A 25,057-nucleotide genomic window follows, 5' to 3' on the forward strand; every position below is an offset into this window, starting at 1 on the left:
TGATATGAACACTGACATGGATGGGTACAGTTCCAGCAATATTCAAGGAGCTCAACAGTACCCAGAACAAACTAACCCACTTAATTGGAATCCCAACCACCAGCTTAACATTCACTGCCTGTACTACTAAGGCGAGTGGCAGCAGTGCATATCAGCCCAAGTTCCATTGACAGTATCTTCTAAATTTAAGATCTCTTTTCAGCAGAAAGAGAAGAACAGCTGATACACAGGCACATCACCACCTGCAAGTTCCCTTTCCTACTGCACACCATCCTGACTTTGAACCTACAGCTGCTGGGTCAAAATCCTGGAATTCCTTTCCTAACAGTACTGTGGGTGTACCGACACCACATGGGCTGCAGCAGCTCAAGAAGGACACTCTCCACTACCTTCCCAAGGGCAATTAGGAATAGGCCATAAATAGGAAATAGGCCCAGCCAGCAACACCCAAATCACATGAACAAATAATCAAAAACTTACCCATCCAGACTTCTCCAAACTGTCCAGCGCCCAATTTAGTCAACATCGTCAAGGATTCTCTAGGGATTTCCCACTCATCAGGCCACCATGGCTTCTGAGGAGTGAGCATTGGGCATGGTTTAGTCAGACGTTGGCACAAACCATCTGAATTTCCTAAAGAATTAAAATAAGTGGTCAATCAATAAGAGCAAACCTATAGAATCAGAATGAAATTCTTGTGTTAATAGCTGATTTACTTACTTGAATAATAGTAAACAAGTTTTTGCAAATTAGGAAATGTGGCTCTGGGAGTGATATAATAACCACCAGTGTCAAGAGTTCTAATCTTGTAGTGCTTCACTATATCACCATGTTTATAGTCACAGTCCCTCACAGAAAGTGAAAAGCCACCTATATATGATAGTAAAAAAGAAAGTTAAACCATTAGTGAATTAAACATAACAAATAAAGCTTGTCTTATACAGCTCTTTCCACAACGTTGGCATTTCCCTTACTTGAAAATAATTTAAGCACTTTCTAAGTACTTTTGAAGTACACGGCCAGATTATCATAAAGATTCTTTAAAAATGACAGGCAGAACCCAGATCCAGAAGTCCTACCACCATCTGATGACAGATCACTTTTTTTGCCGGGGTAGGAGAGAAGGTGAGATGAGACTCACATATAATGGAAATGCAAAATCTATAAGGCTATTTGAACTCAGTGCTGAGGTGAGAGTGTTACAACTTAACCATGGTTGACCGCTTAAATTAACAGCATAGTGAGATTTAACATGGAGATCAGTAAAAGCAAAAAAAAACTTGAAATATCAAATTTACATATTCTTAAAATAATCTTTCCACCAATTAGGGAATACCTGCAAAATGCCCAGTTCTCATTAATTCCCTATCTCAACACAAAGGCATGCAAAATGTGATCTTTTCTAACAATCACACAGAAGAGAGATTAGCAGAGAAAACGGCAGAGAAAAAGTTCATTAATATTTCAAGCCTGTCCATTTTTTATTCCAGCTTGAACTTAGAATTTGAATTTCTATCTAATTAAGTAGCAGTATGGCTCACAGAAAATTTACTAACAATCTTCTATCACTCGTTCCTTTAAAATTGTTTTTATTGTGAACCAATTGCAGATCTGGCACAAAGTATATCTCACATTAAACTTTCACATACAATCTGTATAGAGCAAATTCATATATTACCAACCTTTATTAGTTTCACTCTCTCGGATTAGAAAAGATCCTAACTTATTGCCTGGTGCTAACAATTGCCTCTCAGCATCTTTGCGGGTTATTTCTCTGAAGAACCATCTGAAAGTTAGTAAATAGAATACAATTAAGGTACCTTTAGCGTGAGGATCTCCTCCCCTCTTATTGTTTAGGGCACTGAGAAAAACCCACCAAGCTGATTGACAGCAGACAGCATTATTTTGTTAACATCTCCCAATAGAGATGGTAGCAAAAAGGCCACAGATACAAAATGCTCAGATCTTGTAACATGCATTTCCTGCCCATTTAAAAAAATGTACATTAAAAATGTAAAATATGGTAGGTATATAATTTTAAAAGCCACAATATTAACTATATCTGAATTTTAACAGATTGGATATTTGCTGCTATTAATTACAACTAACACATAATAAACATGGCCAATATCACCTAAATAGATTGCATGATGCTTTTACTTAACATTACCACGGACGCCCTTCAGGAGTATAGACGGAGTAAGGGGCTCCTTAAAAAAAGTAAGAGGGTAAAGACTGACTATGAAATATTTTTGGCAGATAGGATTAAGGAAATCCCCAAGGCATTTTACAATTATATTATAAGAGCAAGAGAATTACCAGGGAAAGAGTGGGACCCATGTGGGGAGTCAGAGGATGTCTTAAATGATGTGAGATCTTAAATGAATATTTCTCATCTGTATTCACAAAGGGGAAAGACGTTGTATCTGGAGATTTCAGTTAGGATGGTGAGATTCTAAAGCATGTTAAGATTAATAAGGAGGAGGGATTAAATGCTTTAGTGGGCATAAAGGTGGACAAAACCGCAGGACCTGATGAGCGTATCCTAAGCTGCTATTAACTGCTGTACGTACATACTAGCTTTCTGCAATTCATGCACAAGGACTCCCAGCTTCCATTGTACCAAATCACTCTGAAATCCTACTCCTTTTCAATAAGTTGCTTTTCTATTTTTCTGACCAAAATAGATAACCACACTTATTCACATTAAATTCCATCTGCCAGATTTTAGTCCATTCATCTAATCTATCCAAATCCATTTGTAAATTTCTTATTTTTTGTTTGAGCTCTCACCTGTTCAGATTCACTTGCAAATTTGGCAATCCCTACATCCAAGTTATTAACATACATTGTAAATAGTTGGGAGAAAGGACTGAACCCTATGGTACTCCTCTCATTACATCTTACCAACCAGAAAAGAACCTAGTATCCAGACATTCTGCTTTCTATTGGTTAGCTAATTGTCTATCTAGGCTAATAAATTACACCCAATGCTTTCTAAGTTTGCAATGTGACTGTTGTGCTTCATGGTCACTGTGTCAGTATACCTTTAAGACACATGTTCATTGCTGAGACATGTCATCACTGTGTCATAGTATTTAACTTGAGCATATAAAGATCTCATATCTCATTTCACCCCAGATCACTTGAAGCGTGACATTTTGATTCAAACGTGCCATGTGTGGTCTGTTCCACCACAGTGGGTGTAATTTTAATCTTCTCAATTGTGACCTATACCAATTCTTTCCATTGGCAGAATTACATGTACTATACAAGCGTATCTTGACCTACTAAAATCTTCTATTTAGTGGATAACAAGGGTCCAGCAATGGTAGGATTTCCAGAATGCACAGGAAGTGGTATCATCGCAATTCACGAGTTTCTAACCACAACAATTGTGGATAAGCCAGATCCAGGATGATTATGTTGATAATGCTGAGCAAATTATGCAACTCACACAAACACCAATATATAATCTTTTCCTCACATGTTGATGCTTTCGACTATGGAGTTGAAAATTTTCTCTACATTAAGCTGTTTGTTATACTTTGGCCAGAGCAGTTGCAATCAAGAACTGCTAAAACTCAGTAACTACTAGAGTTCCAAAAGATCATGATCCATGGATGGCCTGACAGTATTAAAGATTTTTTTGAGAAGATTAGTTCATTTTGACCATAGACAGACAATCTTGGCATGTCACAAGTCATTTCAAGGGCAAACAAAACAAAGTACGAGAAACATTACACGAAGATATCATATCCATTTTATAAGAGGGACATGTGTATTGGGTCCTAGGATATTAAATGACTAACAAGTGGATGTGAGGCATGCCAAATGTAGCAACATCAATAGTAGAGGGAGCCTCTCCATCCACAAAGTTCCATCCATTTCTTGGATGTAAGGAGTAGCAGACCTATTCGCAGGCCACAGGGAAGTCTACATGCTTGTGACAGATTACTTCACTAAATTTACCACCGTTTAGGCAACACAGTGAGCATGATCATCACTAACACATGAACACTGTTTTTAATTTATTTAGGGTCCCAGATCAGGTAGTGGCTGACAATGCATTGAAGTACAAAAGCAAAATGTTTCAAGACATGGGTACTAACTGGAGAATTATGCATATTATGTCATCATCTGGCGATCACTGTTCAAACGGTCTAGCAAACCAAATTGTATATACCATCAAATTAATGATCATTAAGTGTTAATCAATGACACACGCCTTTCACATTGTATTGCTGCATTTTTGAGCAATCCTCTTGGAGAAGGGGTTATCATTCCAATGCAACTTATGCTCAGAAGGGTAATGTGAATAAACTTGCCCAGAAACTAATTGTCTAACCATTCCAAGATACGTGATATTCTGTTTAAAGAACAGAAGGAAATTCAAGTGATGCACAATGAGTGAGTTGATAGAGAACCACCAAGTATCTGCACTGGGCAGACAGTGAGAGTTTGAAACCTACCTCACCTATGCCAATTGACAGTACCTCCCATTCCTTTTCTCCTTGTATATTTATCTGGATTCCCATTAATTATGAGGCAATCTAATCACTCTCTGGTATCATACATAACACAAGGATGGTTAGGTACACCTGACAAACTTGCATAGCTCAAATATGTCTGTGTGAATGTACAGCTCAGCCACAACTATAATTGTGACAAAGAATTTATGCCCAAAACATTATCTTCATTTCTTATGTTAGACGCTAATGGATCTGCTGCGGATTGCCAAATTTTCTGGTATATTTTTGTTAACTTATGGTCTTATTAGACTGCACATAAATTGAAGAAAATCCCTGAGGGACATCAGATGTAGTATATATAGTGAGGCTGACACAAAACTTACAAACAGTAAACTATATTGTGGCTTCTTTACAAATAGACATATTCAAATTTCATAGAGGTAGTAGAAAATGCTGATGCTGGAGAATCTGACATAACAGGGTGTAGAGTCGGAGGAACACAGCAGGCCAAACAGCATCAGAGGAGCAGGAAAGCTGACGTTTCAGGTCTAAACCCTTCTAGACCCAAAACATCAGCTTTCCTACTCCTCTGATGTTGCTTGGCCTGCTGTGCTTATTCAAATTTCATACCTTCATAGGTCTTCTAATTCAAATATTTGCAGTGAATCTTCAAATAACCTTAAAGGATTTTAACTCTTCTGGTCCAAGAATGGAAACAGTAGTACCATTTTATTTTTAACTTGCTAAAATGCTCCACAATGATAAATTGATAATAAAATTGTAAATATTTACTTTTCCACTTCTAACGAAGCCACCCTTGCGAGAAAGTTACTGGGCACAAATCCTTCTTTGCCAGAAACCAATGACCTTGCCTTCCACCAATCTCCTTGTCTGGGGAAAAAGAAGTGAGAACAATTGAGTCATTTTTGGAATTACTATAAAAACAGTGAAGTGTGTAGTATTAGACTATTCATCTATGAAATTAATGTTGATATTATCTTTTCATGGTCTTAATATTTGCAACAGATAATTTGGTGTAATTTGTTGTGCATTTTTGTAAAATTAACCCTCCAGGATATCTTTTAAAACAGTAAGCAAACATTTGAGGGTGTTTATGTTTATGCCATAAAACTTTGTTCTTCAAGCCTCCACAGATAAGGCATATTTTAATTCACTTGACTCCACTGTGAGTTGCTAAGCAAACTGTTACTTTGCAAAACTTATGGCCACCATACACCAATACTTGCTCAGGTGGACTCGAGGTTAGTGCCAAACATTGCTTTCCTTCCTCCATTTCCTATTTTCTCTTAGTATAGCATTTTATATTTAATCTCTCAGCAGTAAAGTACTTAATCTACACAATGAAATTAAAACACTGCCAACTAGCAACTCAACAATTTAAAATGTCAAATACTTTTTTTCTGAAAATCTAAATTTAAAGTTTTAGACAAATTGACAAATACACAGCAGCTCATATTTTTGAAGCACAGCAGGGGCAGTATGTTGTTTTCTATGTTGGATTATATGTGACCATGTGTAACTGAATCTGATACTAGCAGCAAGAAATAGGAATAAGATGGCTCATCATTTTCTCTAGAGACTCACCTTGATCATTTTCATCTTAAGGTGGCACGATTCCTTAGTGGTTAGGACTGCTGCCTCACAGTGCTGGGGCCCAGTTCATTTCCGGCCTCAGGTGACTGTCTGCACAGAGTTTGCATAGTCTCTCCAGGTTGGCCTTTTGGGGCTCTGGTTTCTACCCAAAGGCCAAAGATGTGTGGGTTAGCTGGACTGGCCATGCTAAATTGCCCATAGTGTCCAGGAATGCGCTAGCTGGATTAGCCACGGCAAGTGCTGGATTAGGGGAGTGGGATACTCTTTGAAGAAATGGTGTGGATTCAATTGGCTGAATGGCCTGCTTCCACGCTGTAGGGATTCAATGATTGGTAAAATGACATGTTATATGGGGTTTGTTTTCTTGTCTTAAGCATTGAGATTAAAGGAACTGTAGGTTCATACAGGAAGGGTTCATCCTGCCTAAACCACGTTCCATTAGAAATCTTTGTAGAATAAAGCATTTCACTTAATAACAGTAGCTATAAAACCAAGCAGAATCATACAAGGACACAGAGAATCTAACCAATGCATTCTTCTTAATTAACGTGCTGACTTCAAAGGTAAAAGAATGTTGTCCACAAAGATCTTATGATCTCCGGACATGGACGTCATCTTTGCTAAGATTACTTTGAATCTGGTGGTACACCAAGGAAACCTCCAGGCATCCAACATTATTTCAGAGCAACTAATCAAGCTGACCAATTTTCAGTCAGTAAATCAGAAGGTTAATTGCACTGATTGTCCTTCATTTTTAAAAAAAATTTTGCCTAGAGCAGAATAAAAATTAGAATGCACAAATTACAATACGGAATAGCATAAAGTTTAAAAAAAATTAAAACTGTTGAATTCTATCCTTCTGGCAACACTATATTGCACAGAGAGAGATACTTGAGAAGTAGTTATAGCATAGTAAAGCTGTTAAAAACCCAGTTACTCCTGTTGATAAGAATTAAAGTTTTGGGGGAACCTTACGAGTGATATTGCAACATTAGAAGGGAAGTTCTCATCAGTTTAACGATTTTTAAAAGTTGATGGCAGCGCATATGTTGTAGAGGAGCACGGAATCACTGCCAACATTATCTGAATTTCCGTGTTTAATTCAGTCCTCCACAAATATTTTCTCTCTGTGGCCCTGTTCTGAGGCTTGAAATCTATTGCAATCCTTAAGTAAGCAAGGGGGAGAAGGAGAAGACTTACTAAGGTAGAGGGGAAAGGAAGCTCAGCCATTGCTGCCTTGTGGCTTGGAACCACAAAATTTCAGTTCACAACCCCACTTTGGGAACTCTTGCTATAACTATTCATGCACTAATGCCAGAAGTTGTTTTCCAGTAGCAACAATAGTGACTTCAGTTTTGCTGTCATTCTACTGCAAAATATGGGCTAATATTTTTTTCCTAATTATACTATATAAATACCACATTCATAAGTAATGCAGCAATATTGTCTGATAGAATTAGTAAATCTTCTGGAATTCGTTAGCAGTAGCACGCATTGAATGGAGTATCTCACGTCAGAAAGGCAAAGGAATAGTTGCTTCTATTTAACAAAAACTGAAAATTACTTACTCTGTTATGACAATAAATTGTTCTCCTTTCTTTAATCTTAGATCACGTTCACTTGTTGGTTCATAGTCATACAACGCCACAACTCTCTTCTCACCTGGAAGATAGAGCATTAAGTTGAATCGCTAAGTGATTTGCTGTTCCACTGGCAAACAATTCTAGTATCCAGTTTGTAAACAAAGTTGTTCTACTTTGTCTTCTAACAACCTTTTTGACATCTCGCATGGAGTTCTCCCACAGCTCACTGCTTCAGACTTGACCTTTGGTTGTCACAAACTTTACTCACTAGCAAAATTAAACATTGAATGACAACTTGGAAATTTAGTGGCTGTTAGTTAAAATATCAAAAAAAAATCACACTTACAACATTCAAACAAATGTTGAATATTTTGGGGGATTGACTTTTGAGGAATGGATTGTGCTGTTAATTTCACCCCACAGGCTTCCTTCCCCAATTTATTTATTCAACTTCTTATTCAATTTATTTAACAAATCTCAGACCAAAAACTTTGCTTCATTTGCTCGTAGATTATGATGATGTCATCTCCGATTCTAGGACTAAAACAAAGAAATTGGAAATTGTCACAACTTCCTTGCAGGGTGTTTTGATGTTAACCTTAAATTATTAGTCATGGCATTGAAGCTTACAAGGAGACAGTTCAAGAAGAAGCCTTAAACCAAATAAATGTAAATTAAGAGAAAAAGGGCTAAATCAGCCCCAGGTATGTTGAGTTCTGTTTTCTCAGGAAATGCTGGCATAAGGCCTAGCACGTTTTCTCACCCTTTCTTAGCAAACTTGCTGTATTAACCATCAACCACATGCTTACAGCATCCATAATGTCTGATTCTGGTCCTATCTTTCCACACTGTTCCCAAGGCAGCTCGCCAGTCAGGGGATATCTGCCAAGAGGCTGGTATCCCTCTGTCTATGCCATCTTCAAATGGCTTCTGTGACTCCATGCCCTCACTCAGGGAGTAATAACATTCCAAAGCAGCCATACTCAGTTATGGACTGCTTCTGAACAAGTTTGACAATAGGAAGATGGCACTGTGATGCTCTGACAAGAGGTTAGGTGGATTGGCCATGCTAAATTGCCCATTGTGTCCAGGGATCTGTAGATTAGGCAGATTAGACATGAAATACAGGGATATAGTAGGGGATGGTTCTGGGTAGGATGCACTTCAGAAGGTCGGCGTGGGTGCAATGGGCTGAAAGGCCTGCTTCCACACATTAGGGATTTATGACAAGGACCTGGAGGTTCTGTTGGATGGGATGATGGGGAGGAGGCCTGCCAACCTCCAGGAGAATGGGCAGAGGATGCACTGTCACGAGACCCTAACAACATCATCTGAGGTCGTCCACCCAACTCATTTCCATCTCAACAGTCCAGAGGAGTGCATGGCAGTGTCATTCAAAAGACTTTACTGCAATTACAGGGTAAGTTCTAAACTCTGCTCTCTGCCACCTCAGACTGACTCTACGTCGGCTATTATAATCACCTTCAATTAAGAAACACGTCCCATGGGCTTCAGGAAGCTATTCCAGCACACTGTCACAGGAAGTTCAGTGGGAATCTATCAGAATGGCCAGGATTTAATAAGACTAAACTTTGGATCATAAAAAGTAAAAGCAGGAGTAAGACATTCAGGACTATGGGCAGGCTCCACTATTCAATGATATCATGACTGTATTGATTACAACCTAGCACAACTTTCTTGCCCGTCCCCCCATAATGCTTGACGCCCTTGTCAATCAAAAATCTGTCTGACTCAGTTTTGAATATACACATTCAATGACACAGCCTCTGCTGCTCTCTAGGAAACAGAATTCCATTAAAGCCGACAACACTCCAGAAACGAAATTCCTCCTTTGCTCTCTCTCAACAGGAGAGCACCTATTTTCAAACTGTGTCCCCTGTCTAGATTCCACCATGAAACGTTCTATCAGGAAACATCTCTCAGCTTCTCATCTGTCTAGATCCCTCAGAATTTTACATTTCATTAATATGAGCTCTGATACTTCAAAACTCTCCCAGGAATGTGTCCAATCTGCTTAACCTTTAAGACAACCCCATCATCTGAGGAATCTTGAGGAATCTGTCCAGTGAACCTTCTCTAATTACAAGGCAAGTCTATCCCTCTGGAAGTAAGGAGATCAAAAGTCTACATAGTACTGCAAGCATGGTCCTACCAATGTCCAGCACAGCTGTAGCAAGACTTCCAACTTTTATCCTCTATCCTTTGCAATAACGACCAACATTCCATTTCCTCATTGCTTGCTATATCTGCATGCTGATGTTTTGTGGTGTGTGTTCAGGCAAGACCTGATCCCTTTGTACAGAATTACAGTCTCTCTCTATTTAAATAATGTTCTGCTTTTATCTTCTTCCTGTGAAACTAGGCAACCTCATATCTTCCCACAATAAATTCCGTCTGCTTTTGACATTGTAGGAATTCCTAATTGGTTTGTAAAGGATAAAAGCCAAGATAAGCAAGCTCAGCCTCGCAGCTAGTGGAGTCAGCAGTGATAGCAGAAGCATATAAAACTGTTGAACAGTGGATCTGAGAATTATCATTTTTGTTCAGGGATGTGGACTGTATTCGTTCAGCCAGGATTTATTTCGCATTCTGAGCTGCATTTGAGAAGATAGTGCTGAGCTGCCTTCTTGAGCCACTGTAGTCCATTTGCTGCAGGAGCACTTACAGTGATGTTGTGGAGGGAATTCCAGGATTTTGATCCTGTCACAGTGAAGTAACGGCAATATATTTCCCAGTCAGGATGGTGAGTGGCTTGGAGGGGAACTTGCTCATCAAGATGTTATGTATTTGTTGTTCTTGTTCTTCTAGAAGGTATGGTTGTAAGTGTTGTCTCAAGAGCCTTGGTGAAGTTCTCCTGGTTAGAAGGCATCTAAAGAGGTCCTTGAAATCAGTTTGAAGATGTTACTTCTACTTCACATACAAAGTAAGCCACCAGGAGCAGTTTTCAGCACCCCATCATTTCCACGCTAACCTTTGGACAGATTGGCTTCACTAACAAAAACCAGAAGTTTTTGATGCTGGAAATCAGGAACAAAAACAGAAATTTCTGGAAAAGCTCAGCAGGTCTGGCAGCATCTGTGAAGAGAAATAAGAGTTAACATTTTAGGTCCAGTTCTGAGGAAGTGTCACTGGACCATAAACATTAATTCTGATTTCTCTCCACAGATGCTGCCAGGCCTGCTGAGCTTTTCCAGGAATTTCTGTTTTTGTTGGCTTCACTAGCAGTAAACACCTTATCTACAACCCCAATGGTCAGCTATCATTGATATAGAGAGCAAGGACCTTGTCCTGACCCCATGGAAATTAATGGAATCGGGGTGCAGATCCCACACAATGCATATCTCTGCACTTATAATAGCATGTACCAAGTACACCATAACCATTTAAATGCACGTTGCTACTTGTACAAAAATTATTTCAGGCAAACAAAAGGAGAAGAAAAATAAATGTGAAAGTGAGAGAGAATGATGGAGGCCTAACAGTGCTCAGACTACACTTGCCCCTTTTTTTGAATCACCCAAGATTGCAAGACAGCTCTTGTGAAGATCTGGGTTCATGGCCCACCTGCTCCAGAATTATGTTAGAACATGTCTAAACAGGATGATTTTTTAAAAATCTGCAGAATTGTAAATGTAAGTTAACCAAGGCATATAACCAATGTTAATGTTGCTTACATATAAGTCACTGAACAGCAGTATTCCCTGCAATTAAAAACCTGGGAATCAATACAATTTGGGGTACTGAATTGAATAAATATATCAAAGAACCCTGAAAGCATTTACTTATAAGCAATAAGCTTGTTTGGAGTGTTTCCTAGAAAATGGTTTAATGACTATTGTAGCATTACTTAATGATACAAAGGGTATTCATTTCAACTTGCTTTCTTTGCTCTGGACTGGCAGTGGCAACTGACCATGACATCAGGATTAATTTAAGGAATTTACTGATAATTCATAATGTCTTCACACTGTCCTGCTATCACAAACAACATTATCTTAATACAAATAAAACTGGGCTAGTTCAATCACAGGAAATTATTGGCTTACCGATAAAGAACATTTAATGTTGTCTATGAGACAGAACCATGAAATTAAGCCTTAAAGTAAAACAGTAATTTTTCAACATCATCGAAAGCAATCCAGCAAAATTGGAACTATTGAATTCATGGTGTAGATTCCCTAACCAATGCAATGTTTTGGTAAGACAAACCATGGCAGGGCTTACACTGTTAATGGTAGGGCTGTAGGTAGAGTTGTCAAACAGAGACCTAGGGGCGCAGATACATAGTCCCTTAAAGTGGTGTCATTGGTAGACAGGGGGATGAAGACAACGTTTGGCACACTTGCCTTAACTGGTCAGAGCATTGACAACAAGAGTTCAGACATCATACTATGGCTGTACAAGACATTGGTAAGGTCACATTTGGAGTACTGCATACAATTCTGATGGCCCTGCTATGGGAAGGATATTATTAAATTGTTAAGAGAGCAAAAGAGGTTTACCAGGATGTTACCAAGACTAGAGGGTTTGATTCATAAGATAAAGGAACTAGGAACAGGAATAGGCCATCTGGTCCCTCATACCAGTCACACCATTTAATAAGATCATGGCTGCTCCACTTACCTGCCCACGCACCATAACCCTTAATTCCTTTATCTTTCAAAAATTTATCTGGTATCGTTTTAAAAAGATTCAGTGAGGTAGCTTCAACCACTTCTCGGGGCAGGGAATTCCACAGACTCACTTCACAGAAGAAGTTTCTCCTGACCTCAGGCCTACATCTGCTTCCCTTTATTTTGAGGCGATGCCACGTAGTCCTAGTTTCACCTGCTTGCGAAAACAACCTCCCTGTCTCCAACTTATCTATTCCCTTCTTAATCTTATATGTTTCTATAAGATCTCCCCTCATTCTTCTGAATTCCAATGAGTATAATTCCAGTCTACTCAGTCTCTCCTCATAATCCAACCATCTCAACTCTGGAACCAACCGAGTGAATCTCCTATGCACCCCCTCCAGTGCTAGTATATCTCTTCTCAAGTAAGGAGACCAAACTGCACACAGTACTCCAGGTGCAGCCTCACCAGGATCCTATACAGCTGCAGCATTGCCTCCCTGTTTTTAAACTCCATCCCCTTAGCAATGGCAGACAAAATTCCATTTGCCTTTTTAATCAACTACTGCACCTGCAAACCCACATTCAGCGATTCATGCACAAGGACAAAGTCCGTTTGCACAGCAGAGTGTTGCAATTTCTTTACCATTTAAAACATAGTCCATTTTGCTGATATTCCTACAAAAATGGATGACCTCACACTTATCAATGTTGTACTCTATCTGCCAGACCTTTGCCCACTCACTTAGACTATCTATATCCCCTGCATACTTTCGGTGTCTTCTGCACACTTTGCTCTACCACTCCCCTTAGTGTCATCTGCAAATTTTGACACACCACACCTAGTCCCCAACTCCAAGTCATCTATGTGAATTATAAACAATTGCAGTCCCAACACTGATCCCTGAGACACACCACTAGCCACTGACTGCCAACCAGAAAAACACTCATTTACACCTATTCTTTGCCTTCTACTGGTTAACTAATCCTCTATCCATGCCAATACACCACTTGTAATACCGTGCAACTTTATCTTATGTAGCAGCCTTTGGTGTGGCACCTTGTCAAATGCCTTCTGTAAATCCAGACACATCACATCCACAGGTTACTCATTGTCCACCATGCAAGTAATGTCCTCAAAGAATTCCGCCAAATTAGTTAAACATGACCTACCCTGCATGGACCCATGCGGGGTGTTCCCAACGGGATAATTTCTATCCAGATTTCTTGCTATTTCTTCCTTAAAGATAGACTCAAGCATTTTCTTCACTACCGAAGTTAAACTAACTGGCCTATCGTTACCTGCTTTTTGTCTACTTCCTTTTTTTAAACAGTGGCATCACATTGGCTGTTTTCCAATCTGCGGGAACCACCCCAGAGTCCAGCGAATTTTGGTAAATAATTACTAGTGCATTTGCTATCTCCCTCATTACCTCTTTTAGTACCCTGGGATGCATTTCATCAGGGCCAGGAGACTTGTCTACCTTTAGCCCCATTAGCTTGCCCAGCACAGCATCCTTAGTGATGATAGTTTCTAGGTCCTCACCTGCTATAGCCTTCTTGTCATTAGTTTTCGGCATGTTATTTGTGTCTTCCACTGTGAAGATCGATGCAAAATAATTGTTTAATGTCTCGGCTATATCCTTATTCCCTGTCATTAAATTGGCCTTCTCATCCTCTAAAGGACCAATGTTTACCTTCACTAATCTTTTATGATTTACATATTTGTAGGAACTTTTGCAGCCTGTTTTTATATTCTGAGCTAGTTTATTCTCATAATTTATCTTACTTTTCTTTATAACTTTTGTTGTGGCATTTAAAGATTTCTCAGTCTATTAGTTTCCCACTGCTCTTTGCATGTGATTTTTTTTTCAATCTGATACTTTCCATTATTCCCTTAGATATCCATGGCTGGCTCTCTCTCTTCCTACAGTTCTTCCTTATCACTGGAATATACTTCTGCTGAGCACTGTGAAAAATTGTTTTGAAAGTCCTCCACAGTTCCTCAATTGACCCACCATCAAGTTTTTGCTCCCATTCTACCTTAGCTAACTCCTTCCTCATTCCTTCATAGTTTCCTTTGTTTAAGCAGAGGACATAGGTACTGGATTTAACCTTCTTACATTCCATCTGTATGTTAAATTCGACCGTTCTGTGATTGCTCCTTCCGAGAGGATCCCTAACTATCAGATCATTACTTATTCCTGTCTCATTACACAGGACGAGACCTAGGATAGCTTATTCCCTTGTAGGTTCCATTACATATTGTTCAAGGAAATTATCATGATGCATTCTATGAATCCCTCCTCAAGGCTGCCATGACCGACCTGGTTTGACCAATTGATATGTAGATTAAAATTCCACATGATAATTGCTGTGCCATTTTTACATGCATTAGCTATTTCTATGTTTATTGCTCGCACCCCCCACCCCCACGATGTCGTTACTTGGTGGCTCATAGACCACACCTATCAGTGACTTCTTCTCCCTGCTATTCCCAATTTCCACCCAAATGGATTCAACGTTTTGTTCAGTAGTACCTATAATCATCTCTCACCACTGCCCTAATATCATCCTTAAAAATCAGAGCAACACCACCTCCCTTACGTTCCTATCTGTCCTTCCGAGCAGTTTGATGCCACTGGATATTTAACTCCCAGTCATGACCATCCTGTAACCATGTCTCTGTAATGGCCACTAAATCACACCCATTTGCCATGATTTTCACCGCCAACTCATCCACTCATTGTTTCCAATGCTCGGAGCATTCAGATAAAGTGGCGTTATGCCAGTTTTTGCACCTTCTTTTGGGTCCTATTACCTCCACTACTAACAGCTCTTGAGTTCTCCTTCCCTTCAACTTTTTTCCTGGTTTTCCATGGACTTTAAGCTTCCTCGTCACCTGCTAACCTGCTGCTTTGCCTTACATTAATAATTATTCTCCCTCTATGCTCACTTCTCCCTTACCCCCTACTTATTAGTTTAAAATCCTATTAACCAGCCTACTTTTTCGCCAGAACACTGGACACAGCCCTGTTCAGGTGGAGTCCATCCCAGCAGTATAGATCCCTCCTGTCCCAGAGCTGATGCCAGTGCCCCATGAAAAGGGAACCCTCCTTGCCACACCACTCTTTTAGCCACGTGTTTACTTCCCTGATCCTTGCCTCCCTATGCCAATTTGCAAGTGGCTTGGGCAGCAATCCAGAGATTATGACCCTTGAAGACCTGTTTTTAAATTTTGTTGCTAGCTTTGCATAATACCGAAACAAGTCTTTTTTCCTAGCCCTGCCTATGTTGTTGGTACCTACGTGGACCACAACAACTGGATCCTCCCCCTCCCTCTCTAGTATCCTCTCAAGCCGGTCAGAGATGTCTCGCATCCTGGCACCGGCAGGCAACACACCCATGTGGGTTTCTCTACACTGCTCACAGAGGATACTGTCCATCCCCCTGATGATGGAATCCCCTACAACTACAATCTGTCTTTTTGCTCCCCCTTCTTGAATGGTCTCCTGGGCCATGATGCCACGGTCAGTTGACTCATTCACCCTGCAGCCCTGTTCCTCATCCATGCAGGGAGCAAGTGCCCCATACCTGTGGGACAATGTCAAGGGCTGCGGATCCTGTGTTCCTGTTTGCAGGGTCCCTCTACCCGCCACACTCGCAGTCACACACTGCGGTCCCTGCCCACCGATCGAATTAACATTATTTGATCTACTCGGTGTGACTGCCTCCTGGAACACAATATCCAGGTATTTCTCCCCCTCTCGGATGTGCCGCAGTGTTTGGAGTTTGGATTCCAGCTCATCAATTTTGAGCCAGAGCTCCTCAAGCAGTCTACACTTGCTGTAGATGTGATCACTGCCGTTCTCAATGGGACCAACTAGCTTCCACATCATACAGCTACAACACATCATCTGGCCTGCAGTCTCTACATAGTTAATTATTTAAAATTTTGTTTTTAGTTTCGCAGTGTTTGCTGCACCAGTAAGTTTACTTCATTATATACTCAAACAGACTCCAGCTTTGCTTTCCAACCCACTCCCAGAGGATTTGGCGTCTGGGTGACTACCCCAAAAGATAACAAAGAGATGAAGAAATAAAATTGCAAATAGCTTACCTGCTCACTAAACTTAGTTGTTATTATTAGGTTAGAGGAGGTGGAAGGGTGGGAGGCACTACACGAGTAGTGTCTCGGGTATTAGTTAACTCCCAAATTTATTGGGTGGAAGCGTACCTTCCCAGGCTGTCCTTGCACTTCCTCCCGGACTCCTGCTGCTGAAACAACTGAAAGGCTGGATAGGCTAGGACATTTTTTCCCTGGAGCATAGGAGACTGAGGGGTGGCCTTATAAAAGTTTCTAAAATCATGAGGAGCATAGGGAAGGTGAATAGCCCAGGTCTTTTCCTCAGGGTAGGGGAGTCCAAAACTACAAGATACAGGTTTAAGTTGTGAGGGGAAAGATTTAAAAGGGACCTGAGGGGCAAATTTTCACACAGATGGTGGTGTGCATATGGAACAGGATGCCTAAGGAAGAGGTAGAGGTGAGCATAATTACAAAATTTAAAAGTCACTTGAACAGGTACATGGATAGGACATGTTTAGAGGGATATGGGCGAAATGAAGGCAAATGAGACTGGTTCAGTTTAGAAACCATGATCAAGGAGGACTCTGGGTCTGTTTCCATGCTATATGATTCTATGATTCTGTGACTCTAAATGAATGCTTACCTTGTAATTGCATTATGTCTTCCTGAGAAAAGCAATGTGGGATTCCCACCAGTTCTCCAGATAGTGGATGGGATTCCCCCATTGCCAACATTATCTTTGACAGTAACCTCATCCACTGCATCCAGTACACAAAGAAAGTGAAAACAATCTTACCCTGAGAGAATTCGAATGATGAAATCTGATTATCAAACTGCACCTGTAAGATAAGCAATTAGTTTAATGGGAGAGGTCCTCAGTAAAATAATTTTATATTAAAAGAAGGGAAAATAAGCCAGAAACTCCATTTGAGTAACTGAAATACCACAATTGATATTTCACATACAAAATGGCAATGCAAAATAATCAAGAGGCTGTTATCATAGTTGCACCCTTATATTTAATGATAAAACATTGACAGGCAAAAGCTAATCTAGTACTAAGAAAGAAAGAAGAAGAACTTGGATTTGTATAACACCTTTCACAACGTCAGAACATCCTAAAGTACCTCACAGCCAATGAACCATTTTAGTAATGAACATACTGTTCTAATGTAGGAAATGTAGCAGCCAATTTATCTGCAAAAACATCCCATACATAGCACTGATATAATGAGTAGATAACCTGTTTAAATATGTTGGTTGAGAAATAGGTATTGGGCAAGGCACTGGAGAAAATTCCCATGCTCTTTCCAAAATAATACCATGGGATATATTACCAGAGAAAGCAGCTTGTGCCGGTGTTATGTGTTGAAATGACACAGTGCATCTTGAACCTACAGCCTTCTGACTCAAAGCCAAAATTCCCATTAAGGCCATTACTTGTTGAGGGTTTGTGCAGTTCACCTAATAAAGGTTGAAATATCAGTAAAGTACTTTTTCTTTTATATAAATATTATCCAAAAGAGGTATTTCATGAGGTTTACATTTGTAATGTAGAATGAAAGAGGACTCCCACTTTATGCTAATCAAATAATTTTATTGGGTCAAACCAAATGGTCATAGGGCTGCTTTCTTTCACTCCAAATGGAGGAAAAGCCAAGTTTCGTCTGTTTTCCCAAGTTCATTTCTGCATAGCCTTTGTGTAGATTGGGAAGCCCTGAGGTGCAAACATGCACGCATTATGTCTGAAGGCGGAGTCCCCATTGTGAGATGTAAAGTCTGTATCTTTTTATTTTTCTGTATTTTTGATTGTGGACTGAAATGCAAAAACAACTTTCATAACTAAGGATTGCTGAATGATGACCATGTGTTTTTGAAAAGAAGCAATCTGCACTGAGTGCAGAGCTGCTGGTTCAAGCAGCATGAGAAGTCACAGATTAGCTACAGCCATGGATGCGCACAAACAGAAACCCAACCAGCAACAAGTAGCTGATTGGTTTGTGGATTGTGGTCAGTTATTCTTGACAAAGGCCTTCCACCTTCCAACAAATATATGATTGTTTTTCTCAGGTATCTGAACAGACAGAGGCTATGAACAGGATTTCCACCAGCTCAGGAGCTTTACTTGTTCTCTGCAGTGAAAACTACTTGAGGTATAAAGAAAAACAATTTACTTTTCCTTCAGCAGCTTTCCTTCTGCCGTAACATTTAATTTTCTTCCTGTTCTCAGTGTGTCTGCGAGTATTAAAATATAAGAGGACGTGTATGGGGGGTGGGGTTAGAGCTTAAACTGGCAGAGTTATATGTCATCAGTTCATAATTGTTTAATTGTTGCTAGAGTATATTGACTTATAAAAATAATAATTCTTATTAAGTACAGAAACCTAGCCCTGCTCTCTGTCAACCTTGGTCTGACAGTCAGGTAACTTGGGGAATTCCGCCTTCTTTATATATTCTTTAACTTTTGTGGTGGTTCTGGGAATAGCTTCATATCCAACACTAATGAGGTATATGGAGTTTTAGCGAAAACTAATGAGGTATAACAGAGGGCCACAGGAAAATTGTATTTCCTCTCATATGTTTTTATAAGATGATGCAAAGTTTTAGAAGGCCTAAAATAAATTTCTTACAGGTAAATTGCAGAATAAAGAATTCTAATGGCCTAAAGATGTTCCTCAAACAAAATCAACAGTTGTTTAGTTAATCTGTCTATCAAATCAAAAACTCCAACTAAGATGATCTACTTATGACCTTGAGCTCTCGGCTAAACATGTATTACGGAAACAGGAGTGAGAACTCTTTCAATGGTGATGTTAAATTATTTCTGCAATATTTTTTGTCAAATCATTGAAGATATGGTAATATCCCTACACTAGGGACCAACAACTTCAGACTAATATCCTAGAACATGATTTTCATTCCTACCTTAGCAAATGGTGAAATCTGAACTACAATAAAAACATGCAATAAGCAGATAGTCTTATGACAACCATGTAACACTGTCAAATGTTACAAATATATATTTTGTTCCACTCATGTCATTTAGGGAAGGAAATCTGCCATCCTTGTGTGGCCCTGCCTACATGTGACTATTGACCCACAGTAATGTGGCTGGCTCTTAACAATTCAGGATGGATAGTAAGTGCTGGCCATGTCCTATAGCTGAATACAAAAAAAAGTCTCAGTCTTTATTCATACAACATGAGGAGGTACAAAGTGTTTCAATCCTAGAGCACGTGGAGTTCAATCTGGATAAAAGCAAGGTATTGCATTTTGATACAACAATGAGAGTAGGACTTATACCATTAATGGGAAGGCCTGGGTAGTATTGTAGAACAGAGGGACCTAGGGGTGCAGTTACATAATTCTTTGAAGTTCGCATCATATATAGGCAAGGTGGTAAAAAAGGGGTTTGGCGAACTTGCCTCCATTGCCCAGTCCTTTGAGTTGGGAAGTCATGTTGAGGTTGCACAAGACATTAATGATGCCTCTTCTGGAATACTATGTCCAGTATTGGTTGCCCAGTTGTAGGAAGCATACTATTAAAATGGAGAGGATTCAGAGGAGGTTTACCTAAATGTTGCTGGGTTTGGAAGGTTTGAGTTATAAAGAAAGGCTGAATAGCCTGGGAGGTTTTTCATTAGAGCATAGGAAGTTGAGAGGTGAATTGACAGAAGTTTATAAAATAACGAGGGGTAAAGATAGAGTTAATGATAGTTGTTTTTTCCCTAGGATGGGGGATTTCAAGATTAGGGGACACATTTTTAAGGTGAGAGGAAGAAGATTTAAAAAAGACATGAAGGGCAAAGTTTTTACACAGGGGGATGTTCACATGCAGGATAAACTTCTTGAGGAAGTGATGGATGTGGGTACGTTTATAATGTTTAAAAGACATTTGGATAAGTACATGGATAGAAAAGATTTGGAGGAATATGGGCTAGGAGCAGGCAGATGGGACTAGTATAGGTTGAGATTATGTTCAGCATGGACGGATTGGACTGAAGGGTCTGTTTCCGTGCTGTATGACTCTTATGAATGTTACCATCTTCACTATTTGCCACACTCCACGTTTGGAATTTTTGGTAAATTTTGAAGTTTTACACTATCTCCCAATATTCACATAATTTTCATATATCAAACAAAAGATGCATCCTGGCATTGATAGTTGGGGACACTACTGTCCACTCCCCTTCAATGTAATAGTTGGTGGTAAATAAAACGAAATAAATTGCATTTATATACACTGTAGTACTTCTCACATCCTCAAGATATTGTTCACAACCACTGCAGCACTTTTGAAGTATACTTTTGTATTGTAGTCAGGCTCATGAGCCATAACATCAAATAAACAAGAATAAGATCAATGTCTAGTTAATTTATTGTGTGAGATGTTGATTGAGGAATAAATGTTGATCAATTCATTAGGTTTCAGCTTAGCAGTTCTCCATTGATGAGAACATCTAAAGAACTCCCTGTACTTTTTTTTGCTAGGGCAACGTGGGCTATTTGGCACACACCCACAGTCAACAAGCTATTTGTTTGTTATAATGTAGTGTTTTCTCAGGACTGTAATGGATGGAGTACAGAAGGACAAAGTAAGGTTTAGCATCTGCAATTCTCTAACTGAAAGCAAGAATGCTATTTCTGAAACAACACAGGCAGCTATCAATACTAACAGAATATCAACACACTACTCATGCTGATGCATTGCTAATTTGAAGTAGTAATGACGGAAAATAGAAAACAACATGACATGAATACAAAACAACAGACAGTATCAAAATGCGGAAAAAAAGCTGAAAATGCAGGAACACAAAGCATTGTTCTTAGAGGAATGATAGATTAATTTTTAGGACAGACGATTCTTCAACACACCAGAATAGCATACTCCCCAGTTGCCTGGATGAATTCAGCTCCCATGATAGTCAAGAAACGTGACACCATCCAGGGTAAAGCAGCCTGCTTGATTGGCACCACATCTACAAACATCCACCAAAGTTCAGTAGCAGCAGTGTGTACCATCTACAAGACGCACTGCAGAAATTCACCAAAATCCTTAGACAGCAATTTTCAAATCCATAACCACTTACATCTAGACGGAGAGGGGCAGCCAAAACATGGTAACACCACCAGATGCAAGTTCCCCTCCAAGCCACTCACCATCATGACTTGGAAATATATTGCCATTGCTTCATTGTCACTGGGTCAAAATGCTGGAATTCCCTCTCTAACAGCATTTTGAATCAAGCCACATCAATGTATTGCACTGCTTCAAGAAGGTGGCTCACCACTAACATCTCAAGGGCAATTAGGGTTGGACAATAAATGCTCGTCCAGCCAGTGATGCCAGCACCCCATAAGTGATTAAAAGAAGACACTATAACTGGTCTATCTTCCTTTCCTAGGTGTTAACTGATCCATTGTGCATTTTCAGTACTCTTCTGCAATTATACAAACTCTTCTGCACTTTTCTTTAAAAATCTGAGTAAAAGTGGAGCACATTCTAGTTCTACTCACTTGCTGAAGTATAGTTTCACGGGGCAGCTGATTAGTTCGGTCCTCGTGGGTAAAGCTGTGCCTTCCCTGTGTACTGCTGGTGGCACAGCCCATTCTTTCTGAAACAGAAGAAACAGAACATCAACTTGATCTCAATTCTGTGAAGCCCAAAGTCCTCCCTTCTTCCAGAAAACATGTTTTTCAATGAGTTAAAATTTCACAGCAATTAACATCCATCCACCTTCACCCAAATTACAGCTATTAATCTTAACCAAAGCAATTCAATCATTTACACCATGAGAGATGAGACTGATTTTCCATCATCTGAAATTCAAACCTGTAGCAGGGACCTTTAGGAAAATAGAAATATTTACCATTGTGGACAAGATGTAGATAGGCTGTGAAGCCCCCATGTTCCAACCCACACCTACAATTGTCACTCAGTCTACCAGTATCCATCATTTAGATTCACAGGTGATCACTATTAGGGGGCTATTCTTACAAGAACTTAAACCATCACAATCGGAACCTGCCCCAGAAGAATGGAAAATTAGAGCAGAACTAAGTTAAGACTGAATTGATATTTCTTGAGTATCAACTCAATTAAATGACTGTCACTGTAAATGGACAAAATCTCTTTAGTCTCCTGCAGTTCTGATGAAGGGTCACCGGATCTAAACATTAACTCTTTTTCTTCTACAGATGCTGCCAAAACTATTGTGTTTCTCCAACATACTGTGGTCGTGTTTCAGGATCCGCCTCTTTGTGTTGGTTACTCTCCAAACATAAACATCACTTCCCTGGTAGTCCTCCCTTTCAACCCCAAAAGCTTTGCAATTCCCAAATTCCCACCCCCACTATATGTCTGCTTCTGCACTTGCCCACTTTACACATTCCAGTTCCAATCATTTCATGTAAACATGCTAGATGTGGTAGTGCACCATGGAAACCAGGAAGCTGCTACCATCAATGACTCCTTATTTTTATGATCCTTTTCTCTCCCATGCTGTATTGTTACCCCCATTACTTATTGAGATGCCACCCTCCCCCATTTTAATATAGTAATTCTCTCTGCATCCCAGGAACCTGCCTCCAGTTCTCATGATTAGATCCCCATCTACCCTTCCACTTCTTAAGCCAAATTGAGTTTTAGTTAATAGACACTCTCAGACTGACTGTGACCAATCTACTGAGTAATTTAACCAGACATCCTTGAATGCTGAATGACCATACGACCACAACACACAGGAATGGAAGTAAGGCTATCTGGCCCATCGAGTCCACTCCGCCATTTAATCATGGCTGATGGGCATTTCAACTCCACTTCCCTGCACTCTCCCCGTAGCCCTTGATTCCTTGTGAGATCAAGAATTTATTAATCTCCACCTTGAAGATGTGAAGACATGACCCGACTAATGTCTGTGAAGCTCCCTGAATGTGTTTCCGTGATTTCTCAGCCTGGCTGCGTTGGAGTCAGACGGCTGACCGTGACCCAAATGTCCTGAACTGAACAAGAGGTATGGACACCCTGACTGTCACCACCCCAACCAGTTGTCTGACCATAACAAAGCTCCTTGAGCTGCTGTTCCAGAATACCCTGCTTAAATGGTGTCTCCCCACACTTGATTGAGGGCATGGCCAATTGGCTGTAACACATACGGTGGATTTGCTGCTGACATATGGTGCACGTATCAGACTGAAATAGCACACTTCTGTAGAGAAGGATGTCCCACTCTACCCCACCCCACTGCCAACCCCACTCTTGCCTGAGGACTGCTGATCAAGGTGACAAGACATCTGGCTTTATGTCTGCACTAAAATGCAAGATGCAGCAGTACTGTCAGCCTTAAAGCTTTGGCTGAGGGGCAAAGCACAAAATAAATGGCAGGGGTGCTATGAGTGTCTTGGTGTATGCTAAACATGTGAGCATTTAGAAAGCAAGCAAGTTGCAGTCTGATCCAGTCCGTGAGCTGGGTGCCTGTCCCTGTGTCCAAAGAGTTCTTGCAACAGCATTACAATGAGAGAAGCTAGTGCACTCGAAAGTGTAGCATTAAAGTGCAGATGCATACTGTAAGTAGATTAGAGATGTGCTAAGATGTCTGCGAAGAGTGTGGGACGTGTTGGATGCCAAAGTTGGTGTATATGATGTTCATGCGGCTGCTGCCCAAACATATCCAGAGGCACTAGTGCCAGAAGCCCAAGATGGAGGTCCAAAGGAGGAAATAGTGAACTAGAGTTTCCAGTTTCCATGACTTAGAGATCAGAAATCGACGACACCTGGCCCTGGAAAGATTCCGCCCACGGACATTCTGACAAGTGCTTGTAGAAACCTTATGTTAATTGATCATTTCTTTAGCATGAAATGCAGATACATTATCCTTTGTATTTTAAACAGTTGATGTAGATTTCCTGAATTTCTTTCCATTTGGGACATTACTTTGCAGCTTAGTGCAGTCACAAAGCCAGGCAGCTTGTCATGATGGCAAGTTTTGACATATCCCTGAGAACAGCTGTAGTGAAATAACGTATATTGATTCTATAAAATGAACGTAGTCTGTGCTTGTATAATGATCCTCACAAGTCTTCTTCCATCCGTTTACATCTAGCTCCAATAACACATTGAAACTTAGTTTCTTCGACTCCCTACAGTGTGGAAAAAGGCTCTTCGGCCCAACATGTCCACACTGACCTTCACAGTATCCCACCCAGACACATCCCCCTATAACCCACCTAGTCCACACATCCCTGGACACTATGGGCAATTTAGCATGGCCAATCCACATAGTATGCACATCTTTGGACTGTGGGAGGAAACCAGAGCACTCAAAGGAAACCCACACACACTATGGAGAATGTGCAAACTCCACACAGACAGTCGCCCGGGACTGGAATCGAACCCACGCCCCTGGTGCAGTGAGGCAGCAGTGCTAACCACTGAGCCACCATGCCACCTACATTCTTCCATTTCTTTATCCTTCATATGTTTCTCTAAATTTCCTTCAAAAGCATCAATGTTGGTTGTATCAGCTACTTCTTGTAGCATGTTCCATATTCTTACCATTCTTTGGGTGATGAGTAGAACAGCATTACTAAAGCTATCTGGATTTCTTGAATACCAAACAGCTGACTATACGAGCAGGTAAGCGACTTCAAGAATATCAGTCAGCGTGG

The 25,057-nt window shown here is 40.2% G+C and overlaps 1 protein-coding gene across 4 annotated transcripts in view; it reads right to left on the minus strand.

Annotated features, from left to right (window-relative positions):
• si:ch73-340m8.2 (proto-oncogene tyrosine-protein kinase LCK) overlaps positions 1-25,057 on the minus strand; it is a 136,424-nt gene that overhangs the window by 42,031 nt on the left and 69,336 nt on the right. For 3 of the 4 annotated variants that reach the window (XM_048530684.1, XM_048530683.1, XM_059645442.1), the window contains exons 2-8: positions 21,908-22,005; positions 17,187-17,229; positions 7,655-7,748; positions 5,265-5,363; positions 1,683-1,786; positions 721-870; positions 481-633 (exon numbers count right to left, since the gene is read on the minus strand). In XM_048530684.1, the coding sequence (XP_048386641.1) occupies positions 481-633; positions 721-870; positions 1,683-1,786; positions 5,265-5,363; positions 7,655-7,748; positions 17,187-17,229; positions 21,908-22,000 (736 nt within the window). In that variant the 5' untranslated portion in view covers positions 22,001-22,005. The remainder of the gene's footprint in view (positions 1-480; positions 634-720; positions 871-1,682; positions 1,787-5,264; positions 5,364-7,654; positions 7,749-17,186; positions 17,230-21,907; positions 22,006-25,057) is intronic. The other variant, XM_048530685.1, reaches the window with a different exon arrangement.

Source organism: Stegostoma tigrinum, chromosome 4 (genome assembly GCF_030684315.1).
Source record: "Stegostoma tigrinum isolate sSteTig4 chromosome 4, sSteTig4.hap1, whole genome shotgun sequence".
NCBI lineage: Eukaryota > Metazoa > Chordata > Chondrichthyes > Orectolobiformes > Stegostomatidae > Stegostoma > Stegostoma tigrinum.